This window comes from Pogona vitticeps, chromosome 5, assembly GCF_051106095.1.
Source record: "Pogona vitticeps strain Pit_001003342236 chromosome 5, PviZW2.1, whole genome shotgun sequence".
In the NCBI taxonomy this organism is placed as follows: Eukaryota; Metazoa; Chordata; class Lepidosauria; order Squamata; family Agamidae; genus Pogona; species Pogona vitticeps.
Window position 1 is genome coordinate 71,386,648 of NC_135787.1, and position 18,722 is coordinate 71,405,369.

Consider the following 18,722-nt stretch of genomic DNA (forward strand, 5'->3'; position numbering starts at 1 on the left):
TTGCTCTCAGCTGAAGGAATGGCTACCTCTGGTTGGAGTTCAAGTAGTGGTGTAGCGGCCAGTTTGGAAGTGCAGCTGTACATCATGACACTCATCATAGGGATTTTCCCCTCACTCAAATAATATTATTAGATGTTTACTTAAAATAGTTTTGCCCCTGTCTTTCTCCTCGAAAAGGGACCCAAGGCAGCTAAGGCAGGCTACCAGGTTGGTCCACATTAGCAAGTGTGCAGGTATTTTGGAAAGATGATACCTCTTGATTGCTCATTTAAGACCAAACTACTGTCAAATATTTTGAATTGCAGTGGGGACAGTTCCTGGGAAAATCCCTGGCTCCCAAGTACTAGGGAAAGTGTGTGACCAGGGTCTGGGTAAAGATTGGATCCATAAAGTCAAGAACAGATCTATATGATTTCATATTATTTTTATGTGGGAAGTCCTCGCCAAAGAACCATCAAATCGTAAATACCCAGAGATTACCCCACAGAAATAATGAATCCTTTGGCGGATGACTTCACAGTGGCGCAAAAAAAGAGGATCCGAGTCACGGAGCCACCTGATTTCATATGATTTTTAGATGGAATCCTCTACTAAACCACTCAGATCACAAGTCCCATCTGTGCCCACAGATTGCAACACAGAAATCAGTATTTTTAGCAGTGGTGTAAAAACATGGATCTGAGGCATGAATCCTAATAGATCCACATGAATTTGATGTAATATCCCCAAACCACTGACCAGTCATAGGCCCCATCTGTACCCATAGATTACCAAAACCATGAGTTCTTCAACACATAGCTTTACAGTGGCAGAAAAACAGGGATCCAAGACATACATTCTGTGAAAACAGAAGCTGAACACATTCCATATGTGTTGTATCCAACACATTTTTAGTATCACCTGGCAGGAGAAAGTTCTAAACAGTGCAATTCTAGAACGAGATGGAATTTTTAGCATGTATACATTACTGAAACAGTGACATCTATGTTGGCTTGGGCATGTCATGATAAGGGCTGATGGTCAAATTCCAAAGTATCTCCTGTATGGAAATTAGTGCAGGGAAAGTGCCCCAGACCACAGCTGTGATACAAGGATATCTGCAAGCGGGATCCAAAAGCCTTAGGAATGGACCTCAACAGCACCACAATTCTAAAGCATCAATTTTTTGGTGGTCAGCCTTCTTTATGGTCCAGCTCTCACTTCCATACATCACTACTGGAAAAACCATAGCTTTGACTATGCGGACCTTTCTCGGCAAGGTGATATCTCTGCTTTTTAAGATGCTGTCTAGGTTCGTCATCACTTTCCTCCCAAGAAACAGGCGTCTTAATTTCGTGGCTGTCACAATCTGCAGTGATCATAGAGCCCAAGAAAATAAAATCTGTCACTGCCTCCATATCTTTACCTTCTATTTGCCAGGAGGTGATGGGACCAGTGGCCATGATCTTAGGGTTTTTTTATGTTGAATACAACTATTACAGGAGTTTAAAAGGCAGCATAGAGGCCCCAATACTTTTTAATTTTTCTTTTCCGTTAGAGGTGTCCATATCTGTGTTTTAGGCCACAGCTTCCAGAATTCCTTAGGCAACATGGCCTTCCACCCACTACCCACTACCCAAAGCAAGAAAAACAACAAAGCAGGAAAAAAATACACACTAGAGATAATGATTATTATTAATATTTTATTGATATACAAACATCTATGAAAGACTTGCAAATATTTAAAAATATATTCATGGTGAAAATATTAAAACATTAAAATTTTATTTTATTAAAATATTTAAAATATTTATAAAATTATCATCTGTATGCTAAGCGCATACAGTTTCAGAGACATCCACCTTGAGAGAGAGCGTCTTTCTTTGTTGGAGTCTAGCTTCCATCAGTGGGCTGGGAAACACTGTGGCTTGGATCACCCTAAACATGTATCTACAATTTAAGGAGAGATTCAAATAAGTTTTATAGACATACTTATGTTTTAGCTAAATACAACTCTGGCATAAAATGTTTCCACTATCTAGATGACTACAAATCTTACATACTTCCTCAATTTGACCAATCATTTAAAAGCCATTAGGGCAAGGATGAGGAACATGTGGTCCTACAGCCACGGCTGGATTGCAACAAGTTCTGATGGCTGCAAACTTTTTTTAAAAAAAGGATTGAACAAATTGACTGAAAAAGGTCATGATGAACTGTTCATTGCAAGCAGTGTTTTACCTGGTAAGTCAGAGAGTCTTGAACAAGCCTTACATGGAGATATGGTAGTATCTCTAGAGCTCATATTTAACATACTGACAATGGGAGCCTTGTCTTGGGCCCAGTCAGACAATGCAGTGAGCACAACAATCTCCCTCCGGAGATTTGCACGGCCCCCACGCTGGGTATCTTTAAAATCCAATTAAAAACATGGATGTTTATTCGGGCCTTCCCGCCAGTCAATACTTGATCTTTTTTTTCTTTTACTTTATTTCTCGTCTTGTAAATTGTTATTGGAATATTTATGTAATACTTTTTGTGTTATTCTTATTAGTTGTTTACGTTGTATTGGAAGCCACCTAGAGTGGTCGCAAGACCAGATGGGCGGGATACAAATAAAATAAAATAAAAAATAAATTGGAAGTAGACCTTCCCAAACTTATTACACAAGCCATATTTTTTTATTATTTTTAATTTTGCCTTTTTTTAAAAAAAAAAATCATGTAACAACCATAAACATCACTCATAAAGGAACAACCATAGGAGAAAAGAAGAGAGAGAAAAAAAGAGAAAGATAAGAAAAAGACAAAAGAAACATAAAGAACCTAGTGGTTACAATAATACAGTATAATCTTGACTCTATGCCTATGTCACAGTACTAATATCCATAGCAAATGCTATATTTTCTGCTCATACTTGTTTCTGGTCCCAGTCATAGAACATTTTTCAGCTTTCTTTAACATATGCTCTCCGATTTTCACATAACACTTCTGAAAGGCTATCCATTTCTGCAATATCCAATAACTTTTTAATCAGCTCCTCAACCTTCAGGTTCTCCTGATTTTTCCATTTTTGAGTCCAAATCAGCCTTTCAGCTATAAATATGTGTATCAGCATGTATTTAACTACCCCCTCCCAACAATTTCTGGCATTATGTTCAGTAAAAACATTTCTGGTTTAAAGGCTATTTTCTGTTGTATAATTCATTGTGTAATATCTTTTATCTGTCTCCAAAATCTTTTTATTTTATCGCATGTCCACCACATATGAAAAAAAAAAGTCCCAGGTTGCTTAACACACTTCCAACAGGAGTCACTAGCCCCCAACACCATTTTTGCCAATTTTATAGGTGTGAGATGCTATCTATAAAACATCTTTAAGACATTTTCTCTCAAGTTTACTGGCTTAATCCATTTATAGTTCTCTTTCTACATTCATGTCCAATAATCTATATCTATATCTATATTATAACCGAAATTTTGTGCCCATTTAATCATCACAGCGTTCACCTTTTTGTCTCCTAAATTATACTCTAACAAAAAAGTATATTTTTGTGTAATTTTTTTAATTTGTATAAATCCATAAGTCATCCACCTGTACCTGCCCCTCTTAAAAATGCATTGTTTTATCTTTCTTAAACCTTGATTATAATTTCAGTATCAACCACCAGTCTGTTGGTAGACCCATTTCCTTCAGTTCCTGTATATTTTAATTGTTGATCTTTTGTTAGAAGCTGTTTATATGTATATCTCATTTCTTTCAGGATCAAAGAAGGTTGTGGAAAAGCTTCCAGAGGCGCTACTCATATTGGGATTTTTTTGTATGTTTGCCCCTGGAATTTTTGCCAAACCTGGTATAAAGCTCTCCTTACAATTTGATCAGAAAAGTGGGTTTGATCTTTGGCCTTGTTGTACCATATATATGCATGCCAACCTAATCTTAATTCATGCCCTTCCAGTTTAAAGAGTCTTAGATCCTCTAAAGTAATCCACTCCTTTACGCAGTTCAGTGCATAGGCCTTGTAGTATAATAAACAATTTGGTCGACCCATTCCTCCTCTTTCTTTTAAGTTCTGTAGTGCTTTGAGTTTTATTCTTTTTTTTTTTTAGTTTGCCATATATTATTTATTTTATTTTATTTATTAGACTTCTACCCCAGCCAACTAGACCAACAGTCTACTCTAGGCAGTTTACAAATTTAAAAACAGGGAAACCAATAAACATATACCATAAATCCAATATGGCAAAGATGTCAGAATTAAGACAGGGAAAACCTGCTCAAATATCCAGGTCTTAACTTTGCTCCTGAAAACACGCAGAGAGAGAGCCAGGCGAATCTCCACGCGCAAGTTGTTCCAAAGGTAAGAAGCCACTGCTGAGAAGGCTGGGTTCTTTCCTTCTGGACCTCCCTCGGCATTAAGCTTCTCAGTTGCCCAGCCTCACTGAAACGAGTGACTCTGGCAGAACTGGGTGGGAAGGAGGCGCTCTGCCAGATATCAAGGTCCAAAACTGTTTAGAGCTTTATATCTCATCATTAAAACTTTGAAATCAACATGGAAGCAGATGGACAGCCAATGTAAGGTGGCCAGAGTGGGGGGAAATATGGTGATGCCTCTTCACCCCTGTAAGAGGTCTGGCCACCATATTCTGCACCATCTGGAGTTTCTGCGTCAGTCTCAAAGGCAGCCCCACATAGAGCGCATTACAGTAGTCTAATCTCGAGAATAGTTTTGTTGAGTTTCAGACTTTCCTCTTTTTTATTGAAGTTCTGCTGGTGCTTGTGGATTTCAATGGCTTCCCTGTGCAGCCTGACATAATGATTGCTGGTGTTGTCCAGTATTTCAGTATTTTGAAATAGAATTTCATGTCCAGCTTGTTTTTGGGCATGTTCAGCTACTACAGATTTTTCTGGTTGTTTTTGTCTGCAGTGTCTCTCATGTTCTTTGATTCTGGTGTGGATGCTGCGTTTTGTGGTTCCAATATATACCTGGCCACAACTGCAAGGTATTGTCTGTGGAGTCCAGTTTTTTGTGGGTTGTGTGGATTCTTTTTGATCATATATGCAAGCCATATGGTTTATTCTCATTTTCAAAGAAGTCTTGTCTTACAAATTGTATTTTCCTTGCTATCTCTTCCTGATAGAGCAAATTGATTTTGTGCTGTAGTATATTCATCTTATTTTTAAATTATTGTGCTGTAGGATTTGTCTTTAAAGCTGCTTCCTCTTTTTTAAGGACCGCTAATAGATTTTGGTACTGCTTGTTTTTCTCTCTCTTTTGTGCTACATAATTAAATACTAATCCTCGAAAGTAAGCCTCTCCCTTTTCCCAGAAATTCCAGTATCTTGAGGTTTATTTATTTTAAAGAAGAACTCTAGTTCTTTTTAAATTTTCTTCAGACAGTCTTCATCCTTCAGCATATAGATATTTAGTCTCCAGATTCCTCTTCTTTGTGGGCAATTGAAGGTCATCCAAATCGGGTTATGGTTTGCATACAGTATTTGGTAGAATCTCTATGTCTTCCACATGGTAGCGCTGCAGGTTAAACCACAGAAGCCTCTGTGCTGCAAGGTCAGAAGACCAGCAGTCGTAAGATTGAATCCAGGCGATGGAGTGAGCTCCCTTTGCTTGTCCCAGCAACTGCCAACCTAGCAGTTCGAAAACATGTAAGAATGTGAGTAGATAAATAGGCACCACCTCGGTGGGAAGGTAACGACGTTCTGTGTCTAGTTGCGCTGTTCACGTGACCACGGAAACTGTCTTTGGACAAACGCTGGCGCTATGGCTTGGGAATGGGGATGAGCACCACGTCCTAGAGTCAGACACGGCTGGACTGAATGTCAAGGGGAACCTTTACCTTTACCTATGTCTCCCAGTTGTTGACTTAAATCTGCTGAGATCCAACAATTATCTATTCTCGACCAAGATCAATGTCTACTTGAGTAGAAGGTGAAGTCCTTTTGGGGGGGACAATCTAGTTCTCCATATATCAATTAATTTTAACTCTTCTGCCATTTCCAAAAAGTTTTTCGGAATTAGGTTTCCTCTTCTTTTCTCCCTTTTGCTGTTCATCATTGAGGTGTCTTTTTGATTGTCAATTACCGCGTTAAAATCTCTAATTAAACATATTTCTTCTTCAGTTCTTTGAATTAATTCCTTTTTGAGGCCTTCATGAAATTTTCCTTGTGTTTTGTTTGAGGCATATATATTTACTATCAACATTTCTTCTCCTGCTTTCTGGACACTGACTATAAGTATTTTTCCATCTTCAGACGCATATATAAGTTTAGAGTTTAGCTCCTTTTTTACATAGATGGCTACTCCTCTTTTCTTTTGTTGGTCAGATGCTGTAAAAACGTTACTTAGTTTTGTATTTTCTAACAGGGATCTATCATTGTCTCTGATATGAGTCTCTTGGATGCGATTACATAAGACATCTGATTGTCCTAGCATGACCTTTTCTCACTTCACATTTTGCAAACTAAATTGCTTTTGATTTGTAGTTGGTTGCCTAAATATAAACACAGGGTTCATTTGCAAGTCTGATTGTACTTTGAAGGAACTGTGTGGCTGGAGTGGAAATACTGTAACAGCAAGAAACAGTTAATTTGCTTTTGGGCTGTGCCATTTCAGCTAGCAAGTGATAGATATGATTACACAGCAGAATGCACCCCCATAAGGCATGGCCATTTCTACTTTTTTTTAGAGAACCATCTAGGCTACGCTTCTCCTGACCCCTAATTTTCTGGAGGGAGAAATTGTTACTAGAGCTATTATAGACACATTTATTTTCCAGCTTCCAAAAGTAACTGAAATAGCTACTTTTAATGCCTGCTTTAGAAGAACTCTTTTAGTTTCTTGGTTCTTTATCAATACTTTAAAAAAAAAACTGAATGCTTGTGGTTAAAAAGCTCTCTCCTCGTGTCCAATTTATTGTCCTCTTGAACAATTACAGCTAGGCACAAGTCAGTAATGCAAGTGAACATGCAAATTGTGATATTCTTCCTCTAACATTTAGCGAGACCACATTTCTATAACTAGAACTAACTATAAAACTAAAAGTTATAGTTGTGTTGCAAGAGTTCTCTTACGTTCCTTGTGTTACAACTGTAATGTAATACAATTGCATCTTCATTACTGAGAAAGAAATTAACTGCAATTATCTAGTTATTTGTGACTAGTTACCTCTAAATGTTGATACTTTTATGGGACTCCATTCCCTTTTTGAAGTACTATAGCCCAGATAAAGGTTTATCACTTCATATTAGGATTAGATCTAATATGAAGAATAAACTGTTTTCTTTGGCCTTAATACAACTTTTTCTTATAACAGATCTAGCTCAAGAGTTATTTAATAATACCGAAGGAGTCATACTAGCCCCGGATTGCCATTAAACAAAGTAAGCACATGCTTAGGGCATCAACAAGGGAAGGGCATACCACAGAGTCTTCTTCAGTGCTGGATTTTCCATGGACCGTGGTGCAAATTATGCACCCTCCTTAACAAACCACATCCATCCAAATCCCTCAGCTCCATCCCTCCCTCTTGAGTCTCAAGAAAACCACCTCCCTGTCTAAATCAATTAAGTATGATAAAAAACCCTAAAAAGTAAAACTCGCCTAGCGAGAAAACACATGTTTTGAATGAAATGATCAATCATCATAATTGCTTGATTTTTTAATTTTAAAACATTCTGTATTTTGGGAGGTTGAGTGGCAGATAAGGATAAAAAGAGCTGCTGGTCTTTTAGACCTATGGCCTACACACTATATGTGCAAGCCAAAGAAATAACAGCCACTGTTAGAAACACCTCAAAATGAGGTTTAAGCTCTTGCTTGAGCTCTTTTCAGATTACAGATTCTGACAAAATCTGTCTACATTAATCAAATCATGAAAGTGCAAGATTTGGCTGGAAGCTGGTTTTGTGACAGTATGTATTATTTTGTATATGATATATGTTTCTTTTTGCTATATGCTATATACAATGAAATTGCTGTATTTTCATGCATATAATGTGTGTATTATATGTTTTTTTTTCCAAGCCGTGGGACCTGCAGCATGTTATATTCGTAGGGGTCTACTCTATCATGTGTAACATCGCCCTCCTATGACAAAAGGACCAAAGCATGGCAAATTTCATGTATAAATGAATTTCTTTCACCCCCACCCCAAGGCAGTAAAATACCTTGGAAAAAGAGCTACCACAGTTGAGATGATACAAATCAAATAAAACTTGGGATCAGCCAGCTGTCTCTGTATAACCCAATATGGATTGCCTTGTGGGTTACAGGTGACGCAGGTAGCTCCAAAAGCCATAGTAATGCTGAAGAACAACAGGATGCTTATTCCAAAAACTGCAAAGTGTATCCAGTTCTGAAATAAATTTTATAAAAAACAGATGGGGATGATTGGCACTAGTAAAACCACTCCTTGAATATATCATGTATCTTGAAACAGACATCTCAGTCAGGTTGCCTGAGCTTGGGAGAAGATGGGGGAAATGAAAGCAGGGTGCGTAGGAAGCATCCTTCTTGGCCCTTTGTAGTTTCTCATCCATTAGATGGCCTGGCCAGGCCAGGAGGGAAAGACCTGCTGCTTTAATTGCTGCTGGTTCATCAGAGGCTCTCCAACTGCAACTGCAAAGAGCCACTGGTCCTGCTGTGGAGTGGCAGAGCTCTCCTGGGTGGAGGGAGCACAGGAGTATCATGTTGGCTAATCAATCCAAATGCTAATTTCAAGTTCTGAGAGGAAGGGGCCTGCATCAGAAACTAACTGATTTTGCCTGTTAACATACTAACCAATCAGAGGGATTTGTAGTTTCCTGGGTTAAATAAGTTCCACCCCTTGGCACTCCCCTTCTCACCATGAGGTTAGAGAGACTCCATTTTGTGTGATCCAGATTCTTCTATGCCTTGTAAGATGTTAAACCTCCAGGCAGGATCTCTGACGTCCAGAGATCCTCCCAGCCACATGGGCTGAAGAAAAGAAACCTTTACCCTTTACTACTTTCCTTCTGTATCAAGCTGAAACCTGCTGAATGCCTGTTTCATGCGAGCTGAATATACCAAACCTTTTTACACTTAAGAATCGCCTCCTGAGTGTTGATTAATGGAAAGTGCTAGGTGAGGGTGGATAAACAAGGGTACTTCTAGCGAAGTTAGCTGGCCTTCCACTGCACTTCTTATTGGAACTTAAACAAGTTCCCAGAACTCTCAACGTACCAAAGGCTAAGGACCACACTTGCTCTCCCTCAAAGAAAGCTTTATTGTACAAGGCACAACCATTCCCTGCCACTGCCTTGAGACCAGTAGTTACACAAACCAAATTTGTTTAGTGTCTCAGGAATCCAGTCTTGTAGCTCCCAAACAAGAAAGGGCTCATAAAACAACAACCTGGTTTAAAATAATTGCTTGTAAGGGGAACAATCAGTCAGCATCTCTGGTTAGGATGAAGCACTAATCAAACCAATCAAGTAGAGCCAAGTGTGGAGAAAATGGACAATTAACAAAGGCCTTTGAGTTGATAACATTGTGACTCAACTCTGTCTTAGAATAATTTGTGAATTCACCCTTGAACCTATGAGCTATGTACTCACCAAAGATTTACTCTCAATAACAAGGTGCAGGAGTATTATAAAGAACATGGAAGCGTTGAGAGGAGTCCCAAAAGAGTACAGGTCGATATCAGAGTTCTGATAGATCTGTGAAAGAACAATTAGTTCAAGCTGACATCTTCTATATTCCCAATGAAGTCCATATAGCATAATGTGGTAATGATACACTTTAAGATTACCAGTGTTTTTAAAATACAGTGGTGCCTCGCTTAATGGGCACCCCGTTTAACGACGAATCCGCATAGCGATTAAGTTTTTGTGATCGCAAAAGCGATCGCATTGCGATGTTTTAGATAGGAAAAAATCACTGCGATGATCGGTACGCTGTTTCGCTTACCGATTTTCGCATAGTGATGATTTTCCAACAGCTGATCGGTGGTTCCAAAATAGCCGTCGGGTAAAAAAATGGCCGCCCGCTGTGTTTTCGCGCCAATTTCTCGCTTACCGGGCAATGAACATGGCCACCGTATGGAGGATTTTCACTTAAAGGTGAGTTTTTTTGCCCATAGGAATGCATTAAATGGATTTTAATGTATTCCTATGAGCTTTTTATTTTCGCATAGCAACGAAATCGCTTTGCAGCGATTTTTGCTGCACGGATTATCGTCGCTATGCGGGGCACCACTGTATATAAATTTTAATTTACGTTATGAATATGGGGAAAATTCAAACAATATGCAAAGAAACAGGCAATTGTTAAAAGCTGGGGGAACAAAGGCCAAGGCACAAAAATTCCTAATACTTACAAAGTAAGAGATAAAAAAGCAAGCCAGGCTTTGGTAAAATGCATCTACCAAGTTCAGGGCAAAAGCTAATCTCCCATATGGCTGAAAAAGAAACACCGGAGAAACACATCTTTAACACAGGAATAGACTTCAGTCATTTTGAATAATCATCTTCACAGGCCTAAATCTCTGTCTGCTGAACTGCGAAAATCTATGTTTATTCTTACGAACAGCATCATTGATCCCAGTGACTGTAAGCTAACCTGCTGCATTTCAGATCACAGATGAGGGATTCAAAGGAGAGAGTGTAAACTTAGTTATAATGTGAGCATTTGTTGCCATATATAAAAACCGCTTTCAGGTTGCAAAACTAAAATTGGAAATGCCGTGGTGAAACAGGAAGAGCGTGATGTCCCTTTAACCCAATCACTGCAAACAATGCAGTGAAAAGGTCTTCGTATATTAAAAGAGCCAATGTAATTATGGGACTTGTGATCAACAGCTGGTGATGTACAAAGAATGGAATGATTGCCTTAGAGGGTGACTACATAGTCAATTACCATGGGATTTGCTTGGCTTTTAAAATGGGTGAAATTGGGTTTTTTTTAAACCATCTGCATGACTTGTAAGTCTGTTTTGAATTGGTCCAGCCTACTTAAAGCCATTCCAGTTGTTTTTCACAGTCTTTAGAAGGCCACAGGTTTTTCATGATGGCTTTCTCCCCTGCAGGCATTGTTGTAAAGATGTCTCTCTGTGTGTCTGTAGTGCCACTCATATCAATCCACAAAGCTTTTCTATAGAAAAATAATGTGGAAAAGGTACTTCATAGTCCCAGAATCAAAAGTTGGAACAGTAATTTTGCAAAACACATTATCATTAATGACCATCGGAATGGTTCAGTTTGGGTTCATTCCCTTCCCATCACTCATCAGTTACTACCTTCCTTTACTTTCAAGTAACATGTGTAGGATTTACTGATCTCTGGTGACATATGGTTTTATGCTAGTTTAAACTAGTTGTTGTCACCAGAGATAAGAAGCCTTTTGCTTACCTTGAAAGCCAAGTAATTTTACTTCTGACTTCTGTTCATGATATTATTTTTTATGTAGTCTGGATACCCTGCTAAAGAATTTCAGGCCAATATTTGCAGCATAAGCATATAAGTATATACAGTAGTAGGCAACCAGGGCACATTTCTGCTGAAAGTTCCCTAAAACATACTTACGGAAACACAAACAAGCAACAGCGATGAACAGGGCAGCCAGAGATAACAAGACATCCATCAAGGGATTGTCTCATGCATACCTGCTCTTCCAAAGTCACTTACATTCCACTGTCTGGAAGCTTTGTGAAGCTTAGGATACCTTTAATCTCCACATCCCCATAGGATTATAAAGTGACAGAGAGTGCATCTTAAAATCAGGTCCAATTGGCAAGGATTGGGACCAAGAACACGTGAATCAATTCAACACTCATTTCTGAGCCAAGAAATACTGTATTTTTTGTTCCATAAGACACACTTTTCCCTTCGACAAAAGTGAGGTGAAAAGCCTATGCGTCTTATGAAGAAAATACATTGTGTTTGGTTCCCTCTAGTGGTCAGTCTGATAATTACACCTTTTTTATAATGCTGATCTGGAAGGATGCTGCTTCAAGCTTGCTGGGACTAGGCAAAATGGTGGTGGCTTAACACACCCCCCCCAGTACTGTACTCATTAGTAGCACTGATACTACAGGGCATCCATAGCAGCCCTGTAGGACCAGTACTGCTTACTGGACAGCCGGATCACGTGACCAGCCAGATGCTGGGGGAAGCAGAGAGAGAGAGAGAGAGAGAGAGAGAGCGCTCCATGGAGGAAGGGCGAAGACTCATCCAGATGCCATAAATTACATAATACAGAAGAATTACTGGCTGGATTGCTGACTGGTGACATTAAGGGGCACATGAGGCGTTGTTGGTGAAAAGTAGGATTTGTTTCAGTTGCTCACTGAGTGAAAGGCTTTTAGTTTTTTTGAGATTTGTCATACTATTCAAAGCAACCCACTCTAATGGTATCTTAAACCTGGATTTTTGATACTTTACACTGATATATTGCACCTTGGGGTGTCTACTTCACTCCCCTAATGGTGAACACAATTCAAAATGTATTATATAAAGCAAAAGACCTCCTCACGTGGGACCACTCTGCCTATAGAGATAACATAAAACTTTATTATACTATTTGGTTCAGAATATTTTTTTTCCTGTTTTCCTCCTCTAAAAATTAGCTGTGTCTTATGCTGAGGTGCATCTTATGGAGCAAAAAATACGGTACCTCATTTTCCAGACTAGCCTTGTAAAGTTCAGGATGGCGCAGAAGGGTTTCTGCAGAGAGATCTTTGTCTAAAATGCCAAAAATAATGGGTGGTAGTGATGTGTACAGAAGGTTGAAGAAAATCAAGCTCCAGTAGTCAGTCATGGGGGTTCCTGAAAAGCCACAGAAGAACTGGTACCAGAACAGCAGGTTTACGTAGGCCTGTTAGGATCAGAGACAGGAATTAAAAGATGGAAATCTTATCAGTGAGAACCAGTGGTGGGGTGATTATAGGAAGTGAGATTGTCTTTATAATAATGTATGAAATGTAGCATGTTGAGAGTCACTCAATCCTAAAGCCCTGGAAATAGTAAGGAGAGCTAGAAATTTCTAATATTTCTTGGCACCAAATTTCTAAGATACTTGAGGAAGACATCAGTTTAATCCTAGTGGGAGGAGACAAAAGTTTGACTTTGGTACTTGGTTAAACACATGGAACATAATACCTCTACTTACATGCAGAGGTAATTGTTCAACAAAACAGTTTCAAAAACAGTGTACAGCAATTCAACAGAATTAAAGCAGAAACTATAATGCAAGATATAAAAACCCAAGCTATGATCACTAAGCCACACTTAGGTGAACTGCCATAGCACCAAAATGAGGCCAACATCAGTCCCACTTCTGATCTAAGGGAAGGGCATTCTATATCTAGGGTACTGCAGCTGCTACTATAGTCTCCAGCCACATGTAAGATAATTACTGTACCACTTCCCTGTTCTCCTTGAATGTTATATCGTTACAAGAATACAGTAATGCTCACCTTATCGCATGGCCAGATGTCACAGACAGCAAACTCTCCATGCAGTTTGATCTTAACTGTTAGAGCTATGCACGAAGGCTATATTTAAAAATTTCTTGCAAAACAGATGCATTTTATCATATGGCTAGGAATACTTCCTAAGTCTGTAAAATACTGAAGCTCTCTCTGAATTCTTACTGCTCCCAAGAAAGCCCAACAGTTAAGAGTTCATCGCCATAGCTGACAAGCCTGGCCTGTTTCAGATATTCATGCCCAGGCTGAAACTACACGGAAAGATGCTGGTGAAAATTCACAGATTTCAGCAGTGGAGCCAACCTGTTGCAGTCTCTTATTAATGCTGACTGATAGCTCTTTGGCACAGATCATATTTAATAGATTGTAACTGCCTCTGGAGCACTGATCCTTAACCTAAGACAGATGGGCAGTCTCAGTTTCTGCTGCCACAGTCTAATACTCCCTTTGCTAAATATTAAGAAGCTGTTCTTTCCCTACTGTCAAAGCCATTGTGCTGTCCGTGGGAGCTGCATACCAAATTCTTGTAGAAAAAGTAAAGGATCATGTTTGCCAGGCGGTTGTAACACCAGTGACCGTGAACAAACAGCAGCTTCTTGAGATATCTGAACTGTGATACTGCAAAATCGCTCGCCAACACAGCCTGAAAACAAGCACAAAGGGAACAAAATAAAGCAACAAGCTGACAGACAAGGAATGGCACCTGGAGATTTGATTGGCTGATGCTGTCTTATCTTTTGCTCTGCACTTTTTACCCCTACTGAAACTGACTGTCCGCCAGCTCCACTGTTTCATGCAAAACCAGGCTTTGCATAAGCTTCCTAGCGCAACAGTCAGGGCCTTGTGGCTCTCTTTTACCTGATGTGGGGCAGTCAGCCAAACCTCTATCCGTTCTAATTGCCTTTTACTCTTCACCCTTCTACTCAAACCCCATCCGTCTTCTAGCTTCTCCCTCAATCGCTTCTCTTCAAATAATATTCCCCAGGGTTAATAATAATAATTCAATACTGTACTTCCATATTTGTCACTCTACGAGTTAATCCACCTCCTATCCGTCTGACTTAATATCGAGACACATGTTGGTGCCTCTTATTTTTGGAAAGCCGCCTAACTGAGACCTTTATACACATGTGGGTCCAGTGGTGATCACCCCACTCATGAGAGTGGGCTCTCCACCTCCCCGAGAGTCAAGGCAGGATTCCCAACCCACAGTTCACCTGTGGACTGCGGCATTGGTGAAGGAGAGGCAGACAATGCCCTTGAGGCTGCAGGTGTTGCAATGGCCGAGATGGGATTTAAGGAGGCAAGTTAGGCAGGAGAAGAAGACTGTTGGGCACACACTATGGACTAAGGTGTGTGTGAGTCTCAGGAGGTGCTGCCACTGCTGGAGAGGTCAACAGGTGGATGGGAAGTGGTCCACCACTATGATTCCAAGACCAATTGCTGGGTCTAGTTGCTTATGCCTCCAGAAGAAGCTGCCTGGGCCCATTGGAACCTGCCCAAGTGCTGAGAAGCATGGAGGCTCAAGAACCAGCATAGAGCCTGTCACTGGCAGAGGAAGCAGCAAGGGTAAGTGGTCCTATTAGAGCAACCCCACAGTCAGTCTGCCACCTGGTCTCCTGAAGGTCAGCCTCCGGCTCCTCCCCACTCTGCATGCTGCTATGCATGAGGCGCCAGCCAGGCCCATGTAGAGTTCGGCCCTGCCTCTCAGAAGAATTACTACACCTATGGGGTGGCGGTTGTCAATGGGGACTATGTCAGGGGAAGGAGCCTTCACCACTCACCGCATAACTGACAAGTGTGCATCCAGCAAGGTGTCCTGGAACTGGTAGAGGAGGCAGGGCTCCAATCCTCTCAGGGAAAGACTTATAAAGGGTTTCCCCCCAAAACCCCAGGACTGAAGATAACTCCCTAAAGCTCTAAAGTTTTGTTATGTGGCCCTGTTGGCCCTTTAAGAAGTTCCAGTGCTCTAATAAAGAGCCTGTTTCTAACTTGTGTCATTATGGAGGGGGGCATGATGGCCACTCCCAACATATTACACTGGTCATTTGAATAAAAGAATAAGGTGGTGACTAAACAGGTGGAGCTCAGAATACTTTCTTCTAGAACTGTGTAATATCATGCTGCATATTTCCACGGTGTTATCTAGCCTTTGATTTCACTAACAAAGTATTAGGTGATCAAGGGGCTTTATGGTTCCTAGCAAAATGGATGGAGAGGCAGCACTACTTTCATTTACTTTCATTCTTTCACTCTGTCCTACTGTTAGAAAAATATATTGATTCCCCTTTTCATTCCAATATGTATTCAATGTATTATCACTTTATGTCACTTTACAGTGGTGCCTTGCTTAGCAACGTTAATCCGTGCAGGAAAAAACATTGCTAAGCGATTTCATCACTAAGCGAGTTTTAAAAGCCCATAGAAACGCATTAAAACGCGTTTAATGCGTTCCTATGGGCTTAAAAACTCACCTTGTGCGAAAATCCTCCATAGGGGTGGCCATTTTCGGTGCCTTTAAAGCAAGGCAACACAGCGGGCGGCCATTTTGGAACCGCCAATCAGCTGTGCGAAAATGGGGCCTTTGGGAGGACAGCGAGGGAGCCCTCCCCCGCGGCCCTCTCAAAGTCCCCGCTGATCAGCTGGGGGGAAAATGGGGCCTTTGGGAGGACCACAGGGGAGCCCTCCCCTGCAGTCCTCTCAAAGTCCCCGCTGATCAGCTGGGGGAAATGGGGCCTTTGGGAGGACTGCGGGGGAGGGCTTCCCCCCATCATCTCAAAGCCGGCATTTTCACCCAGCTGATCGGCGGGGCATAGGGATGATGGGGGGGAAGCCCTTCCCCCCCATCACCCCGAAGCTGGCATTTTCACCCAGCTGATCAGTGGGGCGAAAATGGGGCCTTTGGGAGGACAGCGGGGGAGTCCTCCCCTGCGGTCCTCTCAAAGTCCCCGCCGATCAGCTGGGGGAAATGGGGCCTTTGGGAGGACCATGGGGAGGGCTTCCCCCCATCATCCTGAAGCCGACATGTTCACCCAGCTGATTGGCGGGGCTTCAGGATGATGGGGGGAAGCCCTTCCCCCCATCATCCCAAAGCCGGCATTTTCACCCAGTTGATCAGTGGGGCATAGGGATGATGGGGGGAAGCGCTTCCCTCCGATCATCCCAAAGCCCCGCCGATCAGCTGGGTGAAAATGGGGGCGTTTGCGATGATCGCTTCCTGCGATCATCGCAAAGCTATTTTTCCCCATAGGGAACATCGCAATGCGATTGCAAAAGCGATCGCAAAATCCTCATCACTATGCGGATTCGTCGTTAAACGGGGCGCCCGTTAAGCGAGGCACCACTGTATTCCTCATCAGAGCATAAACCCTGAAGCTAACATTACAGAAGGTTAACCTTCACAACTGCTTTGGGCAGTCCCTTTTTGCCTCCACACAGCAGATAAGGGCCATAGCTTACATTAAAAGCACTCTTACAGGGATTAGAGTCTGGCCAGCCTTAAAGGCAGTCTCTCCTACCTGCATGCCCTCTTGGCCAGAGATTCCAATTCCAATGTCAGCGACCTGGATCATGCTGACATCATTGGCACCATCACCTTCCAAGAAAAAGGGAAGTACAGGTTTGCAATGAAAACTGGCTTGGGAGGCTGTTGCGTTCAGCAAAATCTTGATGGAGACAAACAGATTGGACATGCAGAGCTAAACTTAATGGGGCACTGAATAGACTGTTGCATTCTTTAATAAAATTGCAGATGGCCTCAGTGGGGAAGGCTGATAATTATGGGAATCACTGCACAGAGCTTTGAAAAGCTAGTTTTGTGGACTCAGGATCCCCCTATCATCATGGCAAAGAAAACCCCAAACCTTTCCCCAATCTCTGTTTGCAAGTGTGGACAGAAAATGTAACCCCTGGTAGGGTCTTAGATAAAATTCTGTTATTAAAACCATGCTTTGCACGTGGGGAAAAATTCTATTCCACAGTAATTAGCAGACTTCTTCCTCCTCCAACTTAGAGATCTATAATTTCTGAATATTTTGAAAATATAGAATGGTCTTAATCGACTAAATAGGCGAGATATAAAATAAATAAATAAATAAATAAATAAAATCTGTTTCTCCCCTAGAAACAAAAATAAATTGGAAGGTGGGTGGGGAGAAAACATACAATACTTACTTTTTAACTACCTTTAGAAACCTGTGTCCAGGGTTTGGGGTAGGGTGGAGAATGCTTCTGGTCTTGCAGGCAAGTTTGCCTTCTGGCCTCTTATGGTAGATCAGATGTGATGGGAAGGTGGCTGTAAGTTTCAGCCCCCAAACTCTGCCATGATCTGGCTTGACTCCCTCCCCTTCCTCCATGTTCACTTTCTCCTTACAGAGAGAGGGAGGGAGTTCTGTGCATCTCCCTGGACGGTGAAAAGCCCCATTCATGCCCCAGGCCATCCAATGGGATTACTGTTTAGAGATAATGGCAGGATTCCTCCCATCTGAATCAGGGGCTTGACTAGATGGCTCAACTAGAGCTGAGCTAAATAGGTCATCTAAGATCACACAGAGGTTCAGTATGCCATTTAGCATCCACATGGCACGTGCACCTCAAGTGACCCTATTTGGCCCTCCTCCCTTTAGAAAAGCAAGAAGGCAAAGAAAACAAACAAAATTTCTCCCTCCTTTCTCCTTCTCCTTCCAGGAGAAAGCTTTTCATCTCCCCCCCCCAAGTAAGGTACAGCTCATGAGCTCATGAGCACTGCCCCAATAGACTTAAAAACCCTTTGTTTCCTCAAAAAAAAAAAAAAACCTTTGTCACATCAAATTTTGATTTCCCAATATCCTTAAGCTTAGCTACTTACTGATCATGGGAAATCATAGAAAGCTTTACATTTCCCAATATCATTAAGTGACTAAGCTTAATAATATTGGGAAACTGAAACTAGATGAGAAAATTAGATCAACATACTCCACTTCAGTTTGATCCCAGCGATCACACATGCTGGAATTGAAACAAAATGGAGCGATCCTATCCACACCTAAACATATTTTAGTTGCTAACACGCAGCCAGAAAGCTGCAAGCTGGAACACTCTGGAGACAGTCTGGTTTGTGCTGGCACTTGCATCATCTGGTCTCCAGCAAAAGGAACCAGCCCATCCCCGCAATTAAACTAAACAGTGATACAAATGTGTCTGTGTAGTCACCCCCTACATTTCCAGCTAGATTCAGCATGGAATCCCCAGAATGTAGGCATTTGAGGAGGTGGTACGGTTTAAGAAAAAGGGGAGGTA

General features: G+C 41.3%; 1 protein-coding gene across 1 annotated transcript in view; it reads right to left on the reverse strand.

Moving 5' to 3' along the window:
• Window positions 1–1,670: 1,670 nt before the first annotated feature.
• The window catches only part of ATP10D (ATPase phospholipid transporting 10D (putative)), a 59,743-nt gene continuing 42,691 nt past the window's right edge, over window positions 1,671–18,722 (reverse strand). Inside the window, exons 16-22 of the mRNA XM_020792535.3 lie at window positions 16,964–17,040; window positions 13,963–14,088; window positions 12,632–12,832; window positions 10,338–10,418; window positions 9,574–9,678; window positions 8,164–8,351; window positions 1,671–1,929 (exon numbers count right to left, since the gene is read on the reverse strand). Of these exons, the coding sequence (XP_020648194.3) occupies window positions 1,812–1,929; window positions 8,164–8,351; window positions 9,574–9,678; window positions 10,338–10,418; window positions 12,632–12,832; window positions 13,963–14,088; window positions 16,964–17,040 (896 nt within the window). The 3' untranslated portion in view covers window positions 1,671–1,811. The remainder of the gene's footprint in view (window positions 1,930–8,163; window positions 8,352–9,573; window positions 9,679–10,337; window positions 10,419–12,631; window positions 12,833–13,962; window positions 14,089–16,963; window positions 17,041–18,722) is intronic.